The sequence below is a fragment of the Chelonoidis abingdonii genome, chromosome 17 (assembly GCF_003597395.2).
Source record: "Chelonoidis abingdonii isolate Lonesome George chromosome 17, CheloAbing_2.0, whole genome shotgun sequence".
Taxonomy (NCBI): Eukaryota; Metazoa; Chordata; order Testudines; family Testudinidae; genus Chelonoidis; species Chelonoidis abingdonii.
Window position 1 is genome coordinate 19,099,330 of NC_133785.1, and position 19,706 is coordinate 19,119,035.

General features: G+C 51.5%; 1 protein-coding gene across 2 annotated transcripts in view; it reads left to right on the forward strand.

Moving 5' to 3' along the window:
• PLXNA1 (plexin A1) overlaps positions 1-19,706 on the forward strand; it is a 284,958-nt gene that overhangs the window by 221,478 nt on the left and 43,774 nt on the right. For both annotated transcript variants that reach the window (XM_032784344.2, XM_032784347.2), the window contains 3 exons: positions 1,020-1,254; positions 3,313-3,455; positions 14,838-15,094. In XM_032784344.2, the coding sequence (XP_032640235.1) occupies positions 1,020-1,254; positions 3,313-3,455; positions 14,838-15,094 (635 nt within the window). The remainder of the gene's footprint in view (positions 1-1,019; positions 1,255-3,312; positions 3,456-14,837; positions 15,095-19,706) is intronic.

Consider the following 19,706-nt stretch of genomic DNA (forward strand, 5'->3'; position numbering starts at 1 on the left):
GAAGGTCGCTTCCCCCCCCCCCCACCCTTTTAAAGAGGGAATCATAGAAAGTAGGGCTGGAATGAACCTCAAGTGGTCATCTAGTCCAGCCTACTGCACTGAGGCAGGACTAAGTAAACCTTGGCCATCCCGACAGGTGTTTGTCCAACCTGTTCTGAAAAACCTCCAGTGACAGGGATAGGCTCCCTGGAAGCCTATTCCAGAGCTTAACTACCCTGAGAGTTAGACCTTTCCCCCCAATATCCAACATAAATCTCCCTGGCTGCAGATTAAGCTCCTTCTTGTCTTACCCTTAGTGGACACAGAGAACAATTGATCACAGTCCTCTGCATAACAGCCCTTGACATATGTGAAGACTGTTATCAGGTCCCCCCTTCAGTCTGCTTTTCTCAGGACTAAGCATGCCCAGTTTTTTTAACCTTTCCTCACAGGTCATTATCCAAGTCATTAATGAAAATATGGAACAGTACTGGACCCAGGACAGACTCCTGCCGCCCCCACTAGATAGCCCTCCCAGTGGCAGTGAACCACTGATAACTACTCTTATGATTTTCCAGCCTCCATTGTCCACCCCCCTGACAGTCATTTCACCTAGACCACATTTCCCTAGTTGGCTCCTGGGGATGTCATGGGGGACTGATGAGCTCCAGTGGTGGTGGCAGGCCCTCCCTGCCCCTTTCCAGCAGGAAAAACCCTTCTGATCACAACCTGCCTCAGTTAGGAGAGGCGCCTTGACCCCCCCCCCCCCCCCAAGCTAAACTCACTCTTGACCTTTTCCCCATGCCAATGGGAAGTCTCCTCGACTCACCCAGCTGCCAAACCCTCCTGTCCCCAGATGTGTTTTGGGGCATATGAGAGTCGGCTGGGGGCTCTGCAGTTCTCTCTTTGTATAGCATCCCCCAGCCTGTAGGGTGGCAGGTGGATGGAAGAAGGGGGCACAGAGCCCTTTCAGCAGGGAGGCGAGCCACCCCCCAGCCCTTAGCACTAATGTGAAGCCCTTTCCCTCCCATGCGGCTCAGATCAAGGCTGGAGGGTTTGAGTTCTCCCCGGGGACGCTGCAGATCTACTCAGACAGCCTCCTGACACTGCCTGCCATCATCGGGATTGGTGGTGGAGGCGGCCTCCTCTTGCTCATCATCATCATCGTCCTCATCGCTTACAAGCGCAAGTCCCGGGATGCCGACCGCACCCTGAAACGTCTGCAGCTGCAGATGGACAACCTGGAGTCCCGCGTGGCCTTGGAGTGCAAGGAGGGTGAGTCAGTCTCTGCTTCTCTCCCCACGGCTTCCCAGCTTCAGCCTGTCCCCACCTCTCAGCCCCTTCACCTGCCTTGCCAGCTCTGCCCCCTCTGGTTTGTTGGTTTCTCCTCTTGTGTTTGCTCCAAGACTCTCTGTTCACACCCTACTGTTTGGTGAAGGAGGTAGCAGTACCATGGACATCCATGATTGCTTAGCCAAGACCCCCAGGTCAGATCTTCAGGGTATTGATGTTCACATGCAGGCAGGCAGGCAGGCTCATTTCTATAGAGACTCCCATGAAAGCCCCCATCCTCTGCAGCGTTGTCAGGTCCTTTCCCTGGTTGCTTCTGCATTCCCATAGGGTGCTGCGTGTGCATTTGCAGGCAGCAGGTGCCTATCCTGAGTGCTGTGGCTTGTTCTAGCCCTTGATGTGTTCGTTAACAGCGTCTGGTCCCAGCGTGGGACAAGGAACTCCCCTATATATGACACAGGGCTGATGTATGGTCTCACCACAGTGACAGCACAGTATGTTGCAATGCACCATCCTGGTCTTATGGCACAAGGGTCTTTACTGGACAGATGTTTCCTGTGTGCTCCGTTCTCTTTCATATCCCCCAGTCTCCTTCTCTGCAAGCACCATGTCTGCTTGCAAACCTTCATGCTCACCTACAGTATGTGCTAACTTGCTGCACACAGAACAGCCTGGTAAATCTGTCCTCTTGTCCCAGTGCTGTGGGCCTCGTGCTCCTGATCTACAGGGACCTTCACCTGCTCTAAGCCACCCATGGGACCGGAGATCCGAGCAGGCAAAGTGACTTTGTTGGGGGGGAACTTAACTTATTTTTAGTAGGATTTATTTTTTCGGGTAAGGATTTTATGTTTTTAAAGTGTAAAAGAGGACAAAAGAGGGTAGAGAAACCTGCCTGAAAAGGGCCTTGAGTCTCTCATTATGTGACAGAAGGATGCTGCGAAATTGGACAGAATGCCTCTTATGATCCTGCCGATAAAACCTAATTGCCCATTATCACCGCAAGCCAGTGCCTGGGGCCGTGACCCTGCCAACTGCAGCCAGCCCAGAGGCTGGGGGAGAAGCGGGCACCTAAAACGAGATAATAAAAAAGAAAAAAAACCTAAAAATCCATGTAGATGGCAATAGTGACAGAGAGAGGGGAGGGTGGAGGGGATCTTGTCTCCTCTTCCACAGCTGGCAGATAAAAGGATCTGCTTTTAATTAAAAGGCGCAATCTCTTCCCTGCCTTTTCTCTTTTCTAGTCCCTCTAGTTACAGATAAGATAGCGAGCCTTTCAAGCTGACGTTTGTTTTTTCTCATCAGGCTGACAAGCCTGCAACCCTCTGCCTAGCTTCCAACTCCCTTTAAAGTGCTGTTAATTTGATTTCTCTGTGTTTTTTTCTCTTTCTCTTATGCAGTGCTAGAGATTCCCCCATCCCCAAAGCCTTCCCCCATGGGTACCATTAAAGGCACAGGACACCTTTTCCCCCCCTCTGTCTAGCATGAGCTCAGGCTGTGCCTGTTCTTACCCCAGGGTGCTGGGTTTGTGTTGAGCTTTTCTCTCTAATGTTATTTAGATCAGAATGAAATGAGAACATTCTTGTGGTTTAAACCTCTCTCTTGCCCAGCATCTCTGCCCTGTCATTCACAGCCGCCTACAGGTTTCTTACATATGTGCAAGTAGAAAGGCGGTTAGAGCCGACAGGCTGAGGCTTCAGGACTCTCGGGTTCTATTCCCGGCTCTGCCACTGATTTGCTGTGTGACCCTGGGGAGGTCGTGTCTCCTCTCTGTGCGTCTGCTTTGCCATGTGTAAAATGGAGATAAGGGCACTGCCCCTCCTGACAGGGTGGTGTGAGACTGAGCTAATTGATGTCTGTAAATTGCCTTGAGCCCATCTGATTAGCAGTGCTAGGGACAGAGGGCAGCTCCCACTATTCTAGATCTGTGGGGCTCTTGTATTTTGCTGGCACCATTGTGGTAGCTCTAGGGCCCAACCTGACCTCCCCTATTGACCTCCTGCAGGCCCTTAGTCCCCTAACACAACTCTGCTCTTTCCATCTCAGCCTTTGCCGAACTGCAGACAGACATCCACGAGCTGACAAACGACTTAGACGGGGCTGGCATCCCCTTCCTGGACTATCGCACCTACGCCATGAGGGTCCTCTTCCCCGGGATAGAAGACCATCCTGTGCTGAAGGAGATGGAGGTGTGGTAATGCGTGTATGTGTGTCTGTCTGTCTCTGTGATGCTTCACCCTGGGACACCTGCCTCTGGGAGCTGCGCTTCATGCCCGTCTGCTGCAGGGTTCACCGTTGCACCCTCTACCTTCATTTTTAGTGAGGAAGTCTTGGAAGTTTCAGTGAATGATGGGAACTCACAGGTCTGGGCTCAGCAATGGATGGGGAGAGATTACTGGCTCAGGAGTGACTCTGGCCACCCATTCAAGGAGATTGCAACATGCTGCAGTGGGCAGAGACTCTATTCTGGCAAAAGTCCATGTTCTTTACAGACCACGGAGAAGCATCCTTCATGGCAACCTGTCCATGCAGTGTCCTCTGCTTGAGCTCTTGGGGTCTGGATTTGTAACATCTGGATTTTCCAGCCAGGAGCGACTGAGGAGATTGTATGTACAATGTTCTGAAACCTCCCTCTTGGTCCTCCAGGATCCCCATGGTAAAGCTGGGTGGCCCTGGGGTTTCCTCTCTTGGATAGAGAGGTTTACTCTGCTATGGTGCCCGGTGACTCCTTAACCGAGGGATGAGAGCTTATAGGACTGCAGTGCAGCATAGCAGAAGAACCCATTGCAATCTTGGTCTGTATTTTTTAACATAGTGTATCATTAACCTGCAGAACTCATTGGCACAGATGTCACTGAGGCCAAAAATTAGCAGGGTTCAAAGTAGGATTCATTATTTCTACGGATAATGAGAAGATCCACAGGTATGTTAGAGAGGAACAAAATATCTTTATAAGGGATATAAACCCCCAAGCTTCAGGGCAATTAGCTAGGTGCTAAGGGCCAGATTTCAAAAGCGCTCAGCCCCCACTGAGAACAGATGGAGTATATTGTTAAGTGACAAGAGTTAAAAAGGAACTTTCTCTGTAGTCAGGTTATTCCACAAATGTCCATGTTAGTGTTTCTTCACTTTGTTCTAAAGCATCTGGTACTAGCTTTTGTTGGAGGTGGGCCACCAATCTGATCCAGTCAGGCAAGTCTTATGTTCCTGTCTCATCCCCAGAGTCCAGAGGAGCCGGTCCCTGTCTGTGCGGCTCCAGGGAGGCAGTGCCTGGGGCAGTCAGTACAGTTCTCGGTACCGTGGTACCAGATAGATGTTGACAAATTGGAGGGAATTCAGGGAAGAGCAACAGAAAGGGGAAAGTTTGGAAGAGTTAAGTGCATAGCGAGGCTGAATGGCGACAAGGGGAGGGAGGGTGGATCCATCTAGAGACATGTGAAGGGAAAACCTCAAGGAAGCAGAGGAGCTGTCTGGGGCAGTTTGGGGGAGGGAGTATAATGAGGCGTAATGGGATGACATTGAGCAAGAAAAGCGCAGGAGTGTTTTTCTGATCGCTAGATTTGCTGGCCTGTAGAATAGTCTCCTGAGGAAATGGCAGAAGTCCCCTGGCTTGGCACACTGGAAGCTCTGAGTGGACAACGTACTAGGAAATACACAGTAGAGATGCATCCAGTGCTGGTCTCAGGGAGTGGGGCTGGTGCTTCTGACCAGGCCTGGCTCATCTCTCTTGCTGGTGATTCCGAGACTCTAACCCTTGTGCTGCTGATATTGTTCTGCCCTGCAGTGGGAAGGTCATTGCAGCCATAGAGCGATAATACATTTCACCAGCCGGCTTCTCCTAGGCACTGAAGCATGGGCTCAACCTGTTCCCGTCCTTCTGGGGGACCACAGATCACCCAACCAGCAGCTGCTTCCATCACTGTTGTCCCCATATTATCCCTCACCTTGTCTCCAGGAGGGTGACCCTGCGGCCTAGCTATAGCACTCCTAGGGCTGTGTGCTTGCCACCCGCTTCCCCTCTGGGAAGTGTTGTGCTTTCATTCCCACCTGGGGAGAGGATTGCTCTTCCCTGCCACAGACCTGCATTGCCACCTTCCACACTCCACTTTATTCCTCTGCGGCTGCACTGACCAAGTTTCACCCAGCTAGGCCTACGTTGTCAGCTGGGCAAGAGCCTGGGCCTCAGCTCATCTGCATTAGGTGGAGCAGACTACACCTGCCCTTCCTTTTAACTGGGACCTGGAGACCACCAGCATGATCAAGAAGGGTCTCTGCATATCTGCAGGGGCTTCACTTCCTTGTCTAAGACAAGCATGGCTGCATTTATGCTGCCCCTTCTCCACAGCTCCTGAGCATATGGTCTTGGACACCAGCTTGTCCCTCTGTGATGCATCTTGCCACGTGCAGGTCAACGTGAGCACAGGGAGGCCACTGCATAGCTACCACACTCACTGACATTAATATCAATATTTATATTAATATCATTGCCGCTGTCATTTTCTATGGCACTTGATTTATTCAGTTGGGTTTGTTTGATGCATGACTGGCTGCTCATTTCCAGCAGACTTGTCCGACATCATCCACCTTCCCAGCTCCATGGCTTCTCCCTGCAGAAGAGCATCTTGTCCCATCTCCCACTGCTCCCCATACCAGCTCCCTCTTCCCTCCCAGCCTCACAATGTCTGCTTAATTTACTGCATGCAAGTGCACATAAATTGGCTTCTGGTTTTCCTCAGTACCAAGGTTGCTCTTGATTGGAGTGGTGTGGGGTGACCTTAGCTTCCCCTTGCTGCTGACCAGACACAGTAATTAATGTTGACATAGACTTCAGAACATGTTTAGGAGAAGTAATCGGCCCTGGCGCAGGATGCAGAGTTATTAATTACGGGGAATCAACCCCTTACAACTGCAAATGCACAGCATTCATTGTCACCCAGATGGCTGCTGCAACTGTTATCTGGCTCTCTCAGTGGGGTGGGTTGTAGTTCTATCTCCCATGCTCCCTTTAGTCCCTACCCCCAACGTTGTGGGGGTGGGGGAGCACTTATCCTGGCTTTCACCACAAAGTCCCAGTGTTCATGGATCTACCTTCCCCCAGGCTTGCAGGAGGCTCAGACAGTCCTGGCCTGGCCGTGGGGCACTGTACTGTTACCACACAGCACAAAGGTGTCATTCCCCACTGTGCTTCACAGCACAAGATGAAGAGGTCAGAGAGACCCTGACCCTTTCTCGTTTTCCATTGTAACCGGGGCTTTAGTCAGCTTGGGCCTTCGGTGGGGAGAGGCTAATTCTTGGCAAATAAACCTGCTACTAAGAGCTATAAGGGGGCTGCCTGTTCATAACTATCTTGCTGCCTCTGCTGGCTCTCCATTCCCAAGCTCACCGGACCCATTCCATTGTCCCTTTCTGCTCCCCTGGATCTGACACAGGCATGAATGTTCCCCCAACCCAGACACCCCTGGAGATAACAGATGACAGTCGTGAGAGAGGGGAGTGAGTCCCCCTCACAGGCAGAATGGGTTAGGGGATAGGAGCCTGCAGCTTGGACTTGGGACACCTGGGTGCAGTGCCTGGCTGACAGCAGGGTGTGGTGAGGATAAAGTGAAGGTGGGCACTCAGAGGCTGCGGTGATGAGTATCTAAGTACTAGGTAGATGAATGAACTCCTGTGTGTTGGGTGTGAGCTAATGGGCAGGGCAGACCCTTTACTGGTGGAGTCTTCCCATGGTGTTGCCAGCCTTAGCTAGTGACAGCAGCCACACATGGGCTGGCTGAGTAACTCTGGGGTGCAAAGTGGGAATCTTGGGCTCTGCCCCTCACTATTTGCCTCTTGCAGAGAAGTATTATTTGTCAACTCAGGTTAAATAGAAAAACCCTTGTCTGGCTCCCCAGCCATAGACAGTGCTGCCCTTCCCTCTGTGCATGAGAGAGAGGTGTGGGGACAGAGCAGGGCAGGAGGAGCTGGGGAGATCTGGAGAAGATGGATTTTCTTCACAAGGACCTGTACTCATAGCCGTGGGGTTAACCCAGCGACAGCTCTCGGGCTGAGGCCCAGTAGGAGGTATAAGACACATATGGATGTATAGTGTAGAGGTATTGCCGGACAAAGGTCTCTTTGTTTCTGTTATAAATGAAATATTTTCAGGGGGGTCATGAGCTGCTTGTAAAAATTGCCCTACCCAATGGCATTCCTCGTTGCCCAGCATGACAGCGCGGTTCTAGGCTCCGCCCTCTCACTTTCTCTGTTTCAAGCTGAGCCCCTGAACTTTGAGGAGGGGATGTGTCTGAAGTCCCATTGCTCAGCCGTGATGCCCCAGCTGTGACAGAGCCAAGCCAGTGAAAATGCAGCTGATGTTTCTGTTCTACTCTCAGTGCTACCTGCCAGCTTCCCGCTTTCCTGTCTGTTTAGGTAGCCCCAGCGAACTTAGCTCACTGGGCAAAGCTTCCAAACTAGAGCTGGGCCTAAAAGGTGAGGCTTGGGTCTGGGTCTGGATTTAGGCTTAGGCTGTGGTTTGGATCTCACAGTTCCAAATTCCCCTCAGATTTTGGCTCCATACAGTTGGATGTCAGGTCAGCTGCTGTTGGGAGAGTTTTGCCAGCTTAAAATTTTCTCACAGCCGAGCTGGAACCAGAAAACAGGCCCCTTTGGATTTGGATCCAAACTGTGAGGGCAAATTCAGATGCAAGGATTTGACTCCACCTCCTCCCCCTGCCTGGAATTCCTAGGGTGTGTTCTGGCCCATCTCAGCCTCGCTTTTGGTAGTTGGTCTGCGGTGACCACACACCGTCTGCTATCGCTTCCTCAGTTAGCCTGGGGGTGTGTGTGTGTGTGCGCAGAAGTTAAAGGGCCAAATTGGGTGGCTGGGGATAGAACTTCCTGCTAGGAGAGAAGGGTTGAAATTGAATCAATGACAATTTAGGCGGAATATCAGGAAACCTTTCCCAGCGAGGAGACCTGCTAGACAGTGGAATCATTTCCAAAGGGAAGGGATGGAAACCTCATTGAAATCCAGACATGACAAAGCCCTGGAGAAGTAACTGCAGGGGATAATTCTGCACTGGTCTTTTCCAACTCCAGTTACTGTGATTTTAAACATACTGCACTCCAAATGCAAGAGAGAGTATGTGGGCTTGGTTGGGAAGTGAAGTGTTAAAAGTTTCAAGGGAGAAAAAAAAACAGATTAAATAAAGCAAATACAGTTGTGTAAGCTTCATATAATTTAATCGAGTTTGCTTTTATTTGTCCCCTTAGTCAGAATGAGTGTAACACTAGCTATCACAAGTGACAGGGAAGGAGCTCTTCCCCACACACCCTAATTCAAAGCCAAGTCTTAGAGCCATCATTAACAGCTCCCTTTTCCTTTGGGTTTGTGTGGGTTTTGTTTTTTTTCCTTTGCTTTGTGTGAATTTAATCCTGATTAAATATTTAATTCTTTATTGTTCATTTACTTCTGCTAATGATCAAGGAGTTAGACACAAAGCTGCTGCAAAGCAGGGAAGCGGGCTCATTGAGGGCACGCTCAGTGACACCGTGTGTGACAGATGCTTTGCGCTCTTCCCCGCTGTCCTCTTCCATCCCCTGCGCAAGACCCTGATAAGATCGCTGGGGCTGGACAGGACCAATTTCCCAGCTTATCAAGCTTTGGCTGCTCCACTAGCTGGGAACACGGCTCCGATAGGATCGTGCCATCTGATCCCTGCATCTCCCAGCCAAGCAGAGGACGATGTTTATTTTGAAATTGTAGCCTGAGCCCATCTGAAATCAGTCAGTGTGTCAGAATGTGGCAGGCAGCCGGCTCTCCATGCTCAGACCCACATCAAAACCCCTGGGGGAGAGCTGAATGCTGAAGGCAGTGGTGCCACCTGCCTGCCCTCTCCCCGAAGAATCCTTCCCTCTTTCTCACCCTTCCTTTCAAGGGCTTCGCTGCCAGAGTGACTTTAGCACTAGCCGAAAGTACCGGAGTGCTAGCCTAGGACTTGGGAGACCTGCGTCTTCTACAGACTTCCTGTATGACCGTGAGCAAGTCACAAAGGGTGGGTGCACACCAGCACTGTTTCACACCACCTGTCAGTGCACACTAGGGAGCTCCTCGTGCACGTCAGCTGGGTCCAGGCAGATGGTTAACACGGCAGGCTGGAGCTTTACAACCCAGCTTGCACAGCAGTCAGTGCTTGTATAGACATTCCCTTATTCTCTCCAGGCCTCAGTTCCCCAGCTGGAACAGGAGGGATAGCTCAGTGGTTTGAGCATTGGCCTGTTAAACCCAGGGTTGTGAGTTCAGTCCTTGAGGGAGATGCTTAGGAATCTAGCCATCACAACTGCCCTGAAAGCATCTCTTTGCAGATAGGCTCTTCTGGGGCAGTACTTGATCCTGGTAGTGAAGGTAGGGGGCTGGAGTTGATGACCTTTCAGGTTCCCTCCCAGTTCTATGAGATATCTGTGTGTGTGTGTGTGTGTGTGTATGTGTATATATATATATATACACATATACACACACAAGATGGGGATAATAGTACCACCTGACTTAAGGGGTACTGCATGAGGGTTGGGAAGTGCTCAGATACTATAGGAAGGGGGCCATCTAAGTAGAGATGTGCAGAGAGACTGTGCAGAGAGACAGCACCAGGGTCGTTCCTCACCTCTGCCCTGCCGAAACCCCTTGTAGGAGCAAGTTCAGTCTCCATCACCCATTCATGGTTTGGCCATTCTGCTGAGATTGCCAACAAGAGGCCAGTGAGTGCCAGCTGTAGTGTGGTTTGGGGTGTGAGGTGGACACCTGGGCTGTGACCCACAAACCTGTGGTCACCCAAACTATCCAACAGCCACCCGCTGGTGATGAGAGAAAGGGGAGGTTTGTCCCATGGGAAATGCCCAGAGTTTAGAATTAGTTTCTGCTGTGGAACATTAAGTTGAAACATTGGGAAATTTCACAGAATGAAAAATGCCAAAAAGTTTCAATCTCAGCAAAATAATGGGAGGCGTCAAAGCCCCATTTTTCATTTCGAGCTGACATTTTGAAATGAAAAATGTTCCTTGGTTTCAAATGTTGGCTTGAAACGACATTTTCATTTTGATTCCCCTGATTGGAGAATGGGGAAAAAATTTATTAACATTGACATTTTCCTACGGAAAATACTTTACTTTGATGAAACCATGTTTTCCAATGGGAAGACTTTGAGTGTGAAATATTTCATCCATCTCTAGTAATGACTGTCATTCACTGCTGACCAAAACTGGGTTGGTACTGGAGAGGTGGAGGTAGAAGTCTCCATACCCCATCCCCTCAGTCAACGAGCTTCCCCTTCTTTCCCTCCCTGGGTTTCCTGCCCAGACACATGCATGGCTGACTGCTGTACAGAACCAAGCATGCCCTGAAACGTAACATGAATCTCAAGGATACGGGAAGTATTTTGGGCTTCTTGTGCTGAGATCCAGCCAGAAAAGCTTGGACACCTATGTCCTTTAGCGAGCTCAGTATTTTGGCAGTTCTTTTATTTGGAAAGGTAGAAAAGGGGGAGATGTTTTCTTATGCTGTGGAACGTCCAAAGAGCTGGTCCGAGGTCTTTGCTGAGTACAGTGTGAATTCAACTTCTCGTTGGATAGAAGACTGGAAGTTAGACTGTGAGTGTGTGTGTGTGCGCGCATGTGCCCTCGCTCACATAAATTCAGTGACATTGTTAGCCTGACAAATGCACGTTGCCAAAGTGTAAAAAAGTGCCAATCCCCCGAAGTCTCGGAGGCCATGGCTACACTGGCACTTTACAGCACTGTAACTTTGGCGTGCAGGGGTATGAAAAAAACACCCCCCTGAGCGCTGCAAGATACAGCGCTGTAAAGCCTCAGTGTGAACAGTGCCGCAGTGCTGCAAGCTACACCCGTAGAGGATGTGGATTACACGCAGTGCTGGGAGAGCTTTCTCCCAGCGCTGGCGCTGCGACCACACTCGCACTTCAAAGCGTTGCTGCGGCAGCGCCTTGAAATTTCAAGTATAGCCATACAGCCTTGAAATTTCAAGTGTAGCCATAGCCTGAGAGGGGAAGGTAAGGCTGCATGCTGGAGAGGGAGAATGAGTCCGTGGACATTCTATTCTAATCTAGCCATCTCAACTGCCCTGAAGGCATCTCTTTGCAGATAGGCTCTTCTTGTTCTCCACTCAGGCAGTGCTTCGCTGCTGCTCAAACAGCCTTACTCCACTGGGCAGAGAGGTGGCCTGTGGCCAGTCACTAATACAGAGCGTGTGTCGAAGAAACAGGTTCCCAGTAGTGACCTCTGCAAGGACATATTGGCTCCCAGGGGCATAGTGAATGTAGGGGCAAGGCTGTCCGGTGTTGTCCGATAGCACTTCCCCTCTTCGTACCTTGAGCAACAGCTGGAGGAGGATCTTCTAGGTTCCCTGTGTTTTTTAACTCTTTTGTTTTCGCTCTTACAAACCCCACCCTCCCTCAAGCCCTACCTCATTGGAGGCTGGATGTACTCTGTCTGGAGCCTGGCAGCACCAGGTGATGTGTTGGAGAGGTGAGGGGTATCAGTCTAGAGGGATGGTGCCTCAGGCTGTTCATACGGAGGACACATAAGAGTTAATTTAATCTAAGGGAGCTATCTGCTGTGCCGTGAAGGCTGTATGGCATGCTCAGTTTGTATTAACCTGCACCGAGCCCAGAGGCACTGTCACCCGCACATGAACAGTATGTGCCATGCACAGCCGGGTAGCTATGTGGAATTACATGAGGAAAACTATGCGCAGATAATAGCAAGGGGGTAACACACAAAAGGGCAGTTCTGAGTTCCCAACTAGTAGAAATAAAAGCCGAAGAAGATGGCTGATAGAGTTGGAGGCCTGGGGAGACTTCCCTGTAAGGAAAGATTAAAAAGGCTGAGTTTAGACATAAGATAATAAGAGAGGATGCAATGGCAGAGAGAACAGAAATCAGGCTCCTCTTTATTATTATTATTATTATTAATTTGTGTTACTGTAGTGCTTAGATAGGGCAACAAGACAGTCAGTGAACTAGAAGGCAGCCAATTGAAAACTGACAAAAGGAAATCCTTTTTGACACAGTGGATATTTGATCTGTGGAACTCATTGCCACAAGGTATCTTTGAGGACAAAAGCTCAGCAGGAATAAGAAAAGATGAAACATGCCTGTTGATAGAGAAAGCACCCTCGCTTATATTAGATACAGTTGCATTTTGCTTAAAAGGACTATAACCTTCATGCTTTCTGGTGTATGCCAACCACTGACTGATGGGGTTTGGAAGACACTTGCCAATAGAATCATAGAAGATTCTGCTGCCCTCCTTCCTTTTATTAGGATCCTGAACTTGACCGTCTCATGGTCATTGCTGCCCAGGTTGCCACCCACTTCTACTTCCCCAAACAATTCTTCCCTGTTTGTGAGCAGCAGGTCAAGAGGAGCACGGCCCCTAGTTGGTTCCTCCAGCACTTGCATCAACACTCTACAAAAACTTCCTGGATTGTCTGTGCACTGCTGTATTGCTCTCCCAGCAGATGTCAGAGTGATTGAAGTCCCCCGTGAGAACCAGGGCCTGTGATTTGGAAACTTCTGTTAGTTGTCCGAAGACAGCTTGTTTACCTCATCCTCCTGGTCTGGTGGCGTGCAGCAGATGCCCACCATGACATCACCCTTGTTGCTTTCTTCTCTAAACTTAACCCAAAGACTCTCAACAGGCTTTTCTCCAGTTTCATACTGCAGCTCTGAGCAATCTTACTGCTCTCTTACATACAGTGCAACTCCTCCACCTTTTCTCCCGCACCTGTCCTTCCTGAACAGTTTATACCCTTCCATGCCAGTGCTCCAGTCATGTGAGTTATCCCACCAAGTCTCTGTTATTCCAGTCACATCATAGTTCCTTGACTGTACCAGGACTTCCAATTCTTGCTGCTTGTTTCCCAGGCTTCCTACGTTCGTGTACAGGCACCTAAGATAACTAGCCTAAGATACAGGCACCTAAGATAATTGCTCTACTTTTTTCAGTATGAATCAGGAGGCCTCCCCTGTTACATCCTCTTCCTTGTGTTTCCTCCCGATATCCCACTTCCCCTCAGGGCTTAGGTCACCATCCCCTTGTGAACCTAGTTTAAAGCCCTTCTCACTAGGTTAGCAAGCCTGCCTGCGAAAATGCTCTTCCCTTTCTTTGTTGGGTGGATTCCATCTCTTCCTAGCAATCCTTCTTCCTGGAACAACATCCCATGGTCAGAGAATCCAAAGCCCTCTCTCCAACACCACCTGCACAACCGCGCATTTACCTCCACAATTCGATGGTCCCTACCTGGGCCTTTTCCTTCAACAGGGAGGATGGATGAGAACGTGACTTGCACCTCAAACTCCTTTATCCTTCTTCCCAGAGCCACATAGTCTGCAGTGACCTGCTCAAGGTCATTCTTGGCAGGATCATTGGTGCCCACATGGAGAAGTAGGAAAGAGTAGCGGTCTGAGGGCTTGATCAGCAAACATTCCATCACATCCTGAACTCTAGCTCCTGGCAAGCAGCACGCTTCTCGAGTTTCCCAGTCTGGACAGCAGATGGATGACTCCTTCCCCCTTAGGAGGGAGTCCCTGACCACCGCCACCTGTCTCCTTCTCTTGGGAGTGGTGGTCACGGAATTCCCATTCCTAGGACAATGCATCCCATGCCTTCCAGTCAATGGGGTCTCCTTCTGATCCTGTCTGTCCAATGACTCTTCCAAACCATTATCCACTGTAGGGCCTGTGCAGAGAGCCTGAAAACGGTTTCTTACCTTTATTTGCACTGGGCGTACATGGGTTCTCCTCTTTCTTCTTCTGGAGGTCACATGCTACCAATTTTCTTCCGCCTTCTGCTCTGCCCTCGCAGATTCTTCAGCATGCTGTGCTGCAGTACCAAATGCTGACTTCTGTACAGAAAATCTTCCTTTTCTCTGATGCAACACAGGGTTGATACTTGGATCTCTAGTCCTTTAACCTTCTCCTCCAATATGGAGACCAGCTTGCACTTCCTACAGACGAAGTTGCTTCTATCCTCTGGGAGAAAGACAAACATGGCATATCCTGTGCAGGTCACAACAGCTGATCGCTCACTATCCATAACGTCTTCCTTCTAAGAGCCTCTTCAGATGTTGTATTTACTGCTCACAGAAGCCTGAAAGGCAAAAAAAGACCCTCTTTGGGAACTCCCCCCAAGCAAACTCTCAGGCAAAAGCCCTCTGTTTACCTGTCCTCTGTTCGCCACAGGGTTAGTCCAGAATTTTTCACTAGGGGGGTTCTTTCCCCTTCCTCTGAAGTACCCAGTACTGGCCACTGCTAGAGACAGGGTGCTAGCTAGATGGGCAACTGGCTATATCTGGTATGACGATACCTATATTCCTTGATCCCCGGTTGCCGTGCCTCTGCCATGCAGCCTGCCTGGTAGTGCCCATGAAGTCAGATCTGCTTCTCTGAGCTCTCTACATTGCTAAGGCACAGGATGGGAAGGAGAGTAAGTCCAGGACACTAACAAGGTGCCGTCTCCCTTCCTTCTCCAGCATGTCTGCTCCCCAAGTCTGACTCAGGGTGATTATTTTGTCCCCTCAGGTCCAGGCGAATGTGGAGAAGTCCTTGAGCCTCTTTGGGCAGCTCTTGAACAAGAAGCATTTCTTGCTGACCTTCATCCGCACCTTGGAGGCGCAACGCAGCTTCTCCATGAGGGACCGGGGCAACGTGGCTTCCCTGATCATGACAGCGCTGCAGGGGGAGATGGAGTATGCCACAGGTGTGCTGAAGCAGCTCCTCTCAGACCTGATCGAGAAGAACCTGGAGAGTAAGAACCATCCCAAGCTGCTCTTGCGGAGGTGAGTGTCTGTCTAAAATACATGCTTCGCATGGGCTCTGATGGAGCCTCCCCACCCCGTGCTATCGGTACAAAAAGTGCACCATGATCTTCATCGCTGGTGTGCGACACTCCATTGAAAGTCCCACCGTGTCTGTGCCTCTGGTGGTGATTCTTGCTCACCCGCCACAGACACTTCTCAGTGAGGGGGCAGCATCAGTGCTGATGCCATTGACCATGGTGGTGTATCAGAGCATCTTGTTCTGCAGTCTGAAAGCAGAGGTGTTCTGTCCACTGCTCTAGACTGTGGTTCTGTGGTTCCTTGTGGTCAAACTCCAGAGAGCACAGCAGTTTGGCACGTGAGCCGCTGCCCTGCTCCTGCCTCCTCACCCCTGTGTATGCCTGTGCATGTATTGAAAGTGCACTGTGCCCCCCTTTTGTGATGAGGTGTCTTCTCCATCAGCTGAGTTGGTGGCAGTGATGGCAGCATCCAATGGATACGACCCTTGGTGTAAAGCATTTCCTTGGCTGTGTGAGAGATTCACTCAGAAAGATTTCCCTGAATGAGATGGATGTGGGACCTTCGGAAAGGCTCCCTGAGTTACAGATAGTCGGGTGCTCGGAAGTCATGCTTTATTTCAGTGCCTAGAGAACACTGCAGGTTTGTTTTTAAGCCAAGGATTTAGAAGCTATTTGCGAGCAGTTGCTTTCCGCAGTTCTTTGATGTCAGATTGAACCCTTCAGTCCTGAAGATGGAGCTTTCTCAGCTTACCAGGCTGTTCCTTGGAAGTGAAACCCTCAATTTCTTCTACTCCCTTGACAACGTGTTTTTCCCTGCTGGGTTCCTAGTGCAGTAATTCAAACTTCCTAAATTGGCCAGTATCAGGTGTCCAGCACCTGTGGGTTCCTCAGCTCGAAGTTTGCCAGGATTCCCTTCAGGCCTGCCATTGGACGGTGCTGTGTTGTATTGGTGCTGGCGCAGGGCCCCGGCCACATGTACGTTAGATGGCAGGCTGCAGTGTCAGGAGCCACTGGCAGTACCAACACATTGGACCTGTAACTTGTTGCTTCCCACCTAGTTTTTCAGCAGCGTGCTGTGCCACCCATCTGTGGCTGTGTGAGTTATCTGTGACTCAGACTGCCCTGGGTGCAGCCGCGAGCCCAGCTGGGATGTGTGTGCTTTCCTATCTGCCTTCCCTTCTGTTAGTGTGCACCTGGCGTGGAGGCTGGGAGCCATGAGGCTGGGCGACATTTCCTCCTTGTCCCGGCTGGGGTCTCGGTGCTGACTGTCCGTCAGCTGAGGTGACTGAACTGGGCAGGACTCAGCTGGAAGCCTGTTATTGCTGCTGCTTTTGGAAATGGAGGGAGGTCACTGTTGAGTGAGGAATGGAGCTTCCTCCCCTGCCAGAGCCCGAGCCCTCTGTCTCCAGGAGGCTCCCAGTGCCTGGCTAGCATGAGGGAGGGAAAACACATCCATGCTTTCCCCAGTGCTAACTCTGGGGCTTCTCATTTGACTTATGTGAGAAGGTGTCGAATGAATGAGGGAGGTGTTGGCATCATGCACTAAAGGCAAATTCATCCATGGCTAACAGCTGCTTGGACAACGGAAACTCCACGTCATTGGGGATGCTATGTAGAGTTGGAGACCTATGGTGAGCTAGCACAGGCTGCTGCTACCACTGCAGTGATGCTCCCAGCTCCATCCTGCCGGCATCCCAGTGCTCCCTCCGGCACCCTGCCATTCCTGCCGGCGTTCCGGCGCTTCCTCTGGCACCCTGCCATTCCTGCTGGCATTCCAGTGCCCTAGCCAGCATCCCGTGCCCCTGCCATTCCTGCCGGCGTTCCAGCACTCCTTCCGGCCTCCACCATTCTCACTGGCGTTCCAGTGCCCCGGACCACCTTCCAGCACCCCTTTCAGCAACCTGGTGCTCCTGGCCTTTACTTAGGCTGTCAGCATCTCCCCACTTGTGAGACTCTCAGCCGTATTTTACCTCACCTCAATGGCCTCTGTAGCTGACTCCCTGGTTGATTGCCACCAAACATATGTGCTGGTCCCTTCCCATGTCTCCTTGGGCAGCAAACCCTCCCCCTTGCCTCTTCAGGGCTTGTCCACATGACCAGGCAAGCTGGGGGCGTTATGCAAGGCAAGTGGATTTTCACAAGCAGCTGTCTGGCAGAGGGCAGAGACAGGAGCAGGAAGGGAGTGCGAGCAGGCGGCAGCCTTCCAGCTCCACCATGAGTCTGCTCTGCCCCATCAATACTTAATGACAGAGCTGAGCTCTCCTCTCACGGGCCGATGAATATTGAAAGATATACCAAGTGCAGAACAAAACCAATTAATAAATGACATCATCGCAGCACCTGGCCTTTCCCCCGCCACGCTGTCCTCTCCCCGCTTCCTTCCTCTTCCTAGAGCTCGCCTTTCCCCCGCCACGCTATCCTCTCCCTGCTTCCTTCCTCTTCCTAGAGCTCGCCTTTCCCCTGCCACGCTGTCCTCTCCCCGCTTCCTTCCTCTTCCTAGAGCTCGCCTTTCCCCCGCCACGCTGTCCTGTCCCTGCTTCCTTCCTCTTCCTAGAGCTCACCTTTCCCCCGCCACGCTGTCCTGTCCCCGCTTCCTCCTCTCCTTAGAGCTCGCCTTTTCCGCCACGCTGTCTGTCCCCGCTATTCCTTTCCTCTTCTAGAGCTCCCTTATCCCCCCCACGCTGTCCTCGTCCCGCTTCCTTCCTCTTCCTAGAGCTCGCCTTTCCCCGGCCACGCTGTCCCTGTCCCGCTTCCTTCCTCTTCCTAGGCCTCGCCTTTCCCCGCCACACTGGTCCTGTCCCTGCTTCCTCTCTTCCTAGAGCTCCTTTCCCCCGCCACGCTGTCCGTCCCCGCTTCCTTCCCTTTCCTAGAGTTCGCTTTCCCCCGCCACGCCTGTCCTGTCCCCTTGTCTTCTCTTCCTATAAGTTCAGCTTTCCCCCGCCACGCTGTCGCCCTGCTTCCTTCCTCTTCCTAGAGCTCGCCTTTCCCCCCGCCACGTGTTCCGTCCCCGCTTCCCTTTCCTTTCCTAGAGCTCGCCTTTCCCCGCACCTGTCCTGTCCCCGTCCTTCCTCTTTAGAGCCGCTTTTCCCCGCCACGCTGTCCTTGTCCCTGCTTCCTTTCCTCTTCCTAGAAGCTCGCCTTCCCCCGCCACGCTTTTTCCGCTTCCTTCCTCTTCCTAGAGCTCGCCTTTCCTGCCACGCTGTCCTCTCCCCGCTTCCTTCCTCTTCCTAGAGCTCGCCTTTCCCCCGCCACACTGTCCTCTCCCCGCTTCCTTCCTCTTCCTAGAGCTCGCCTTTCCCCCCGCCACGCTGTCCTCTCCCTGCTTCCTTCCTCTTCCTAGAGCTCACCTTTTTCCTGCCACGCTGTCCTCTCGCCGCTTTCTTCCTCTTCCTAGAGCTCGCCTTTCCCCTGCCACGCTGTCCTCTCCTCAGCACCGCAGCACCTGAGGGCTCCAGGAGAAGGGACCTGTGGAGTCAACGACAGCCACAGAACCTTCTTCCTGGACTTGGTGTGAGCCTTTGAGGAGGATGGGGGTGGCCCAGAGGACGTGGTATTAGCCTGCCATCAGAAGGGAGCAGGGGAGCTGGACAGTAATTCTTCACCCCGCAGTCTGCCAGCCAAGCCGAGGGGGAGACGTGTGTATGTACTCAGGATTTCCAAGGTCTGCTGGCCTCTGCATGGACGGCACTTAGGGGCTTGCTGCTCATTGGGCGTAGAGCTCAATTTCCAAAGAGTGGGATTTTTCATTGACAGTACCAGGATGGGAAGGTCCCAAAAGGGCTTCTACTAACCACCGCCTGTCTGTCTCTTTCTCTTTGGGTGACTGCTTCCCCTCTCTGTGCCACTTTTTCCCATCTGTAAAATGGGGGTGACCCAGACCTCCCGAGAGTGCCGTGCTCCTTAATGTCCACCCCGAGTGCAGATAGACGGTGCCTGGGAAGGACACATGGACCAAGTTCTGGCCATTGACCTGGGGATGTGACCTTGTGCGTTTCCTTTCTCTGCACAATCTCGCCATTATCATCCTCCTCAGCACTCTGCTCGCACCGCCTTTCTCCTCCCCTCTCGCAATCGCTCTCCCATTTACATACGACAGCTGGTTTCACTGAAATATTTAAGCCGGATGATCAGATTGTGTGTCACTTGGAGCATTGCGGAGCCGCCGCCAAGCAAAGCTCCAGAATCAAACAAATCAATATCAGTAAAAGGAGAGTGAATGACCCTGGCTTGGGGAGCCCCCGGCAGCCGTCTCCTCCAAATCGTGGCAGCGGTCCAGGGTCGGCGAGGAAAGCAGACCCAGCCCTCGCCACCTCTGTCTCATCTTGCACAGGTACAGGAGGAGTTTGTGTTCTCAGAGGGCCTCAGCAGCGTGGAGGATTTAATGCAGCAGGTGTTGGATTTATTGAGGTGCATCAGAGGAGCTGTGAGGGGCCCACAAGTGGAATTGTAGGGGGAACTGACAGGCAGGCACAAGGGGTCCTGGCAGAGAGCAGTGTGGGGATCAGGCCTCAGTAGCAAGGATTGCTGCAGGGCGGGATTGAGGTGTCCTGGCCACAGCTGTCCTAGCTTGATCCCTTTCTTTTTACTCTCATTGAATTGTTGTGTGGTTATGT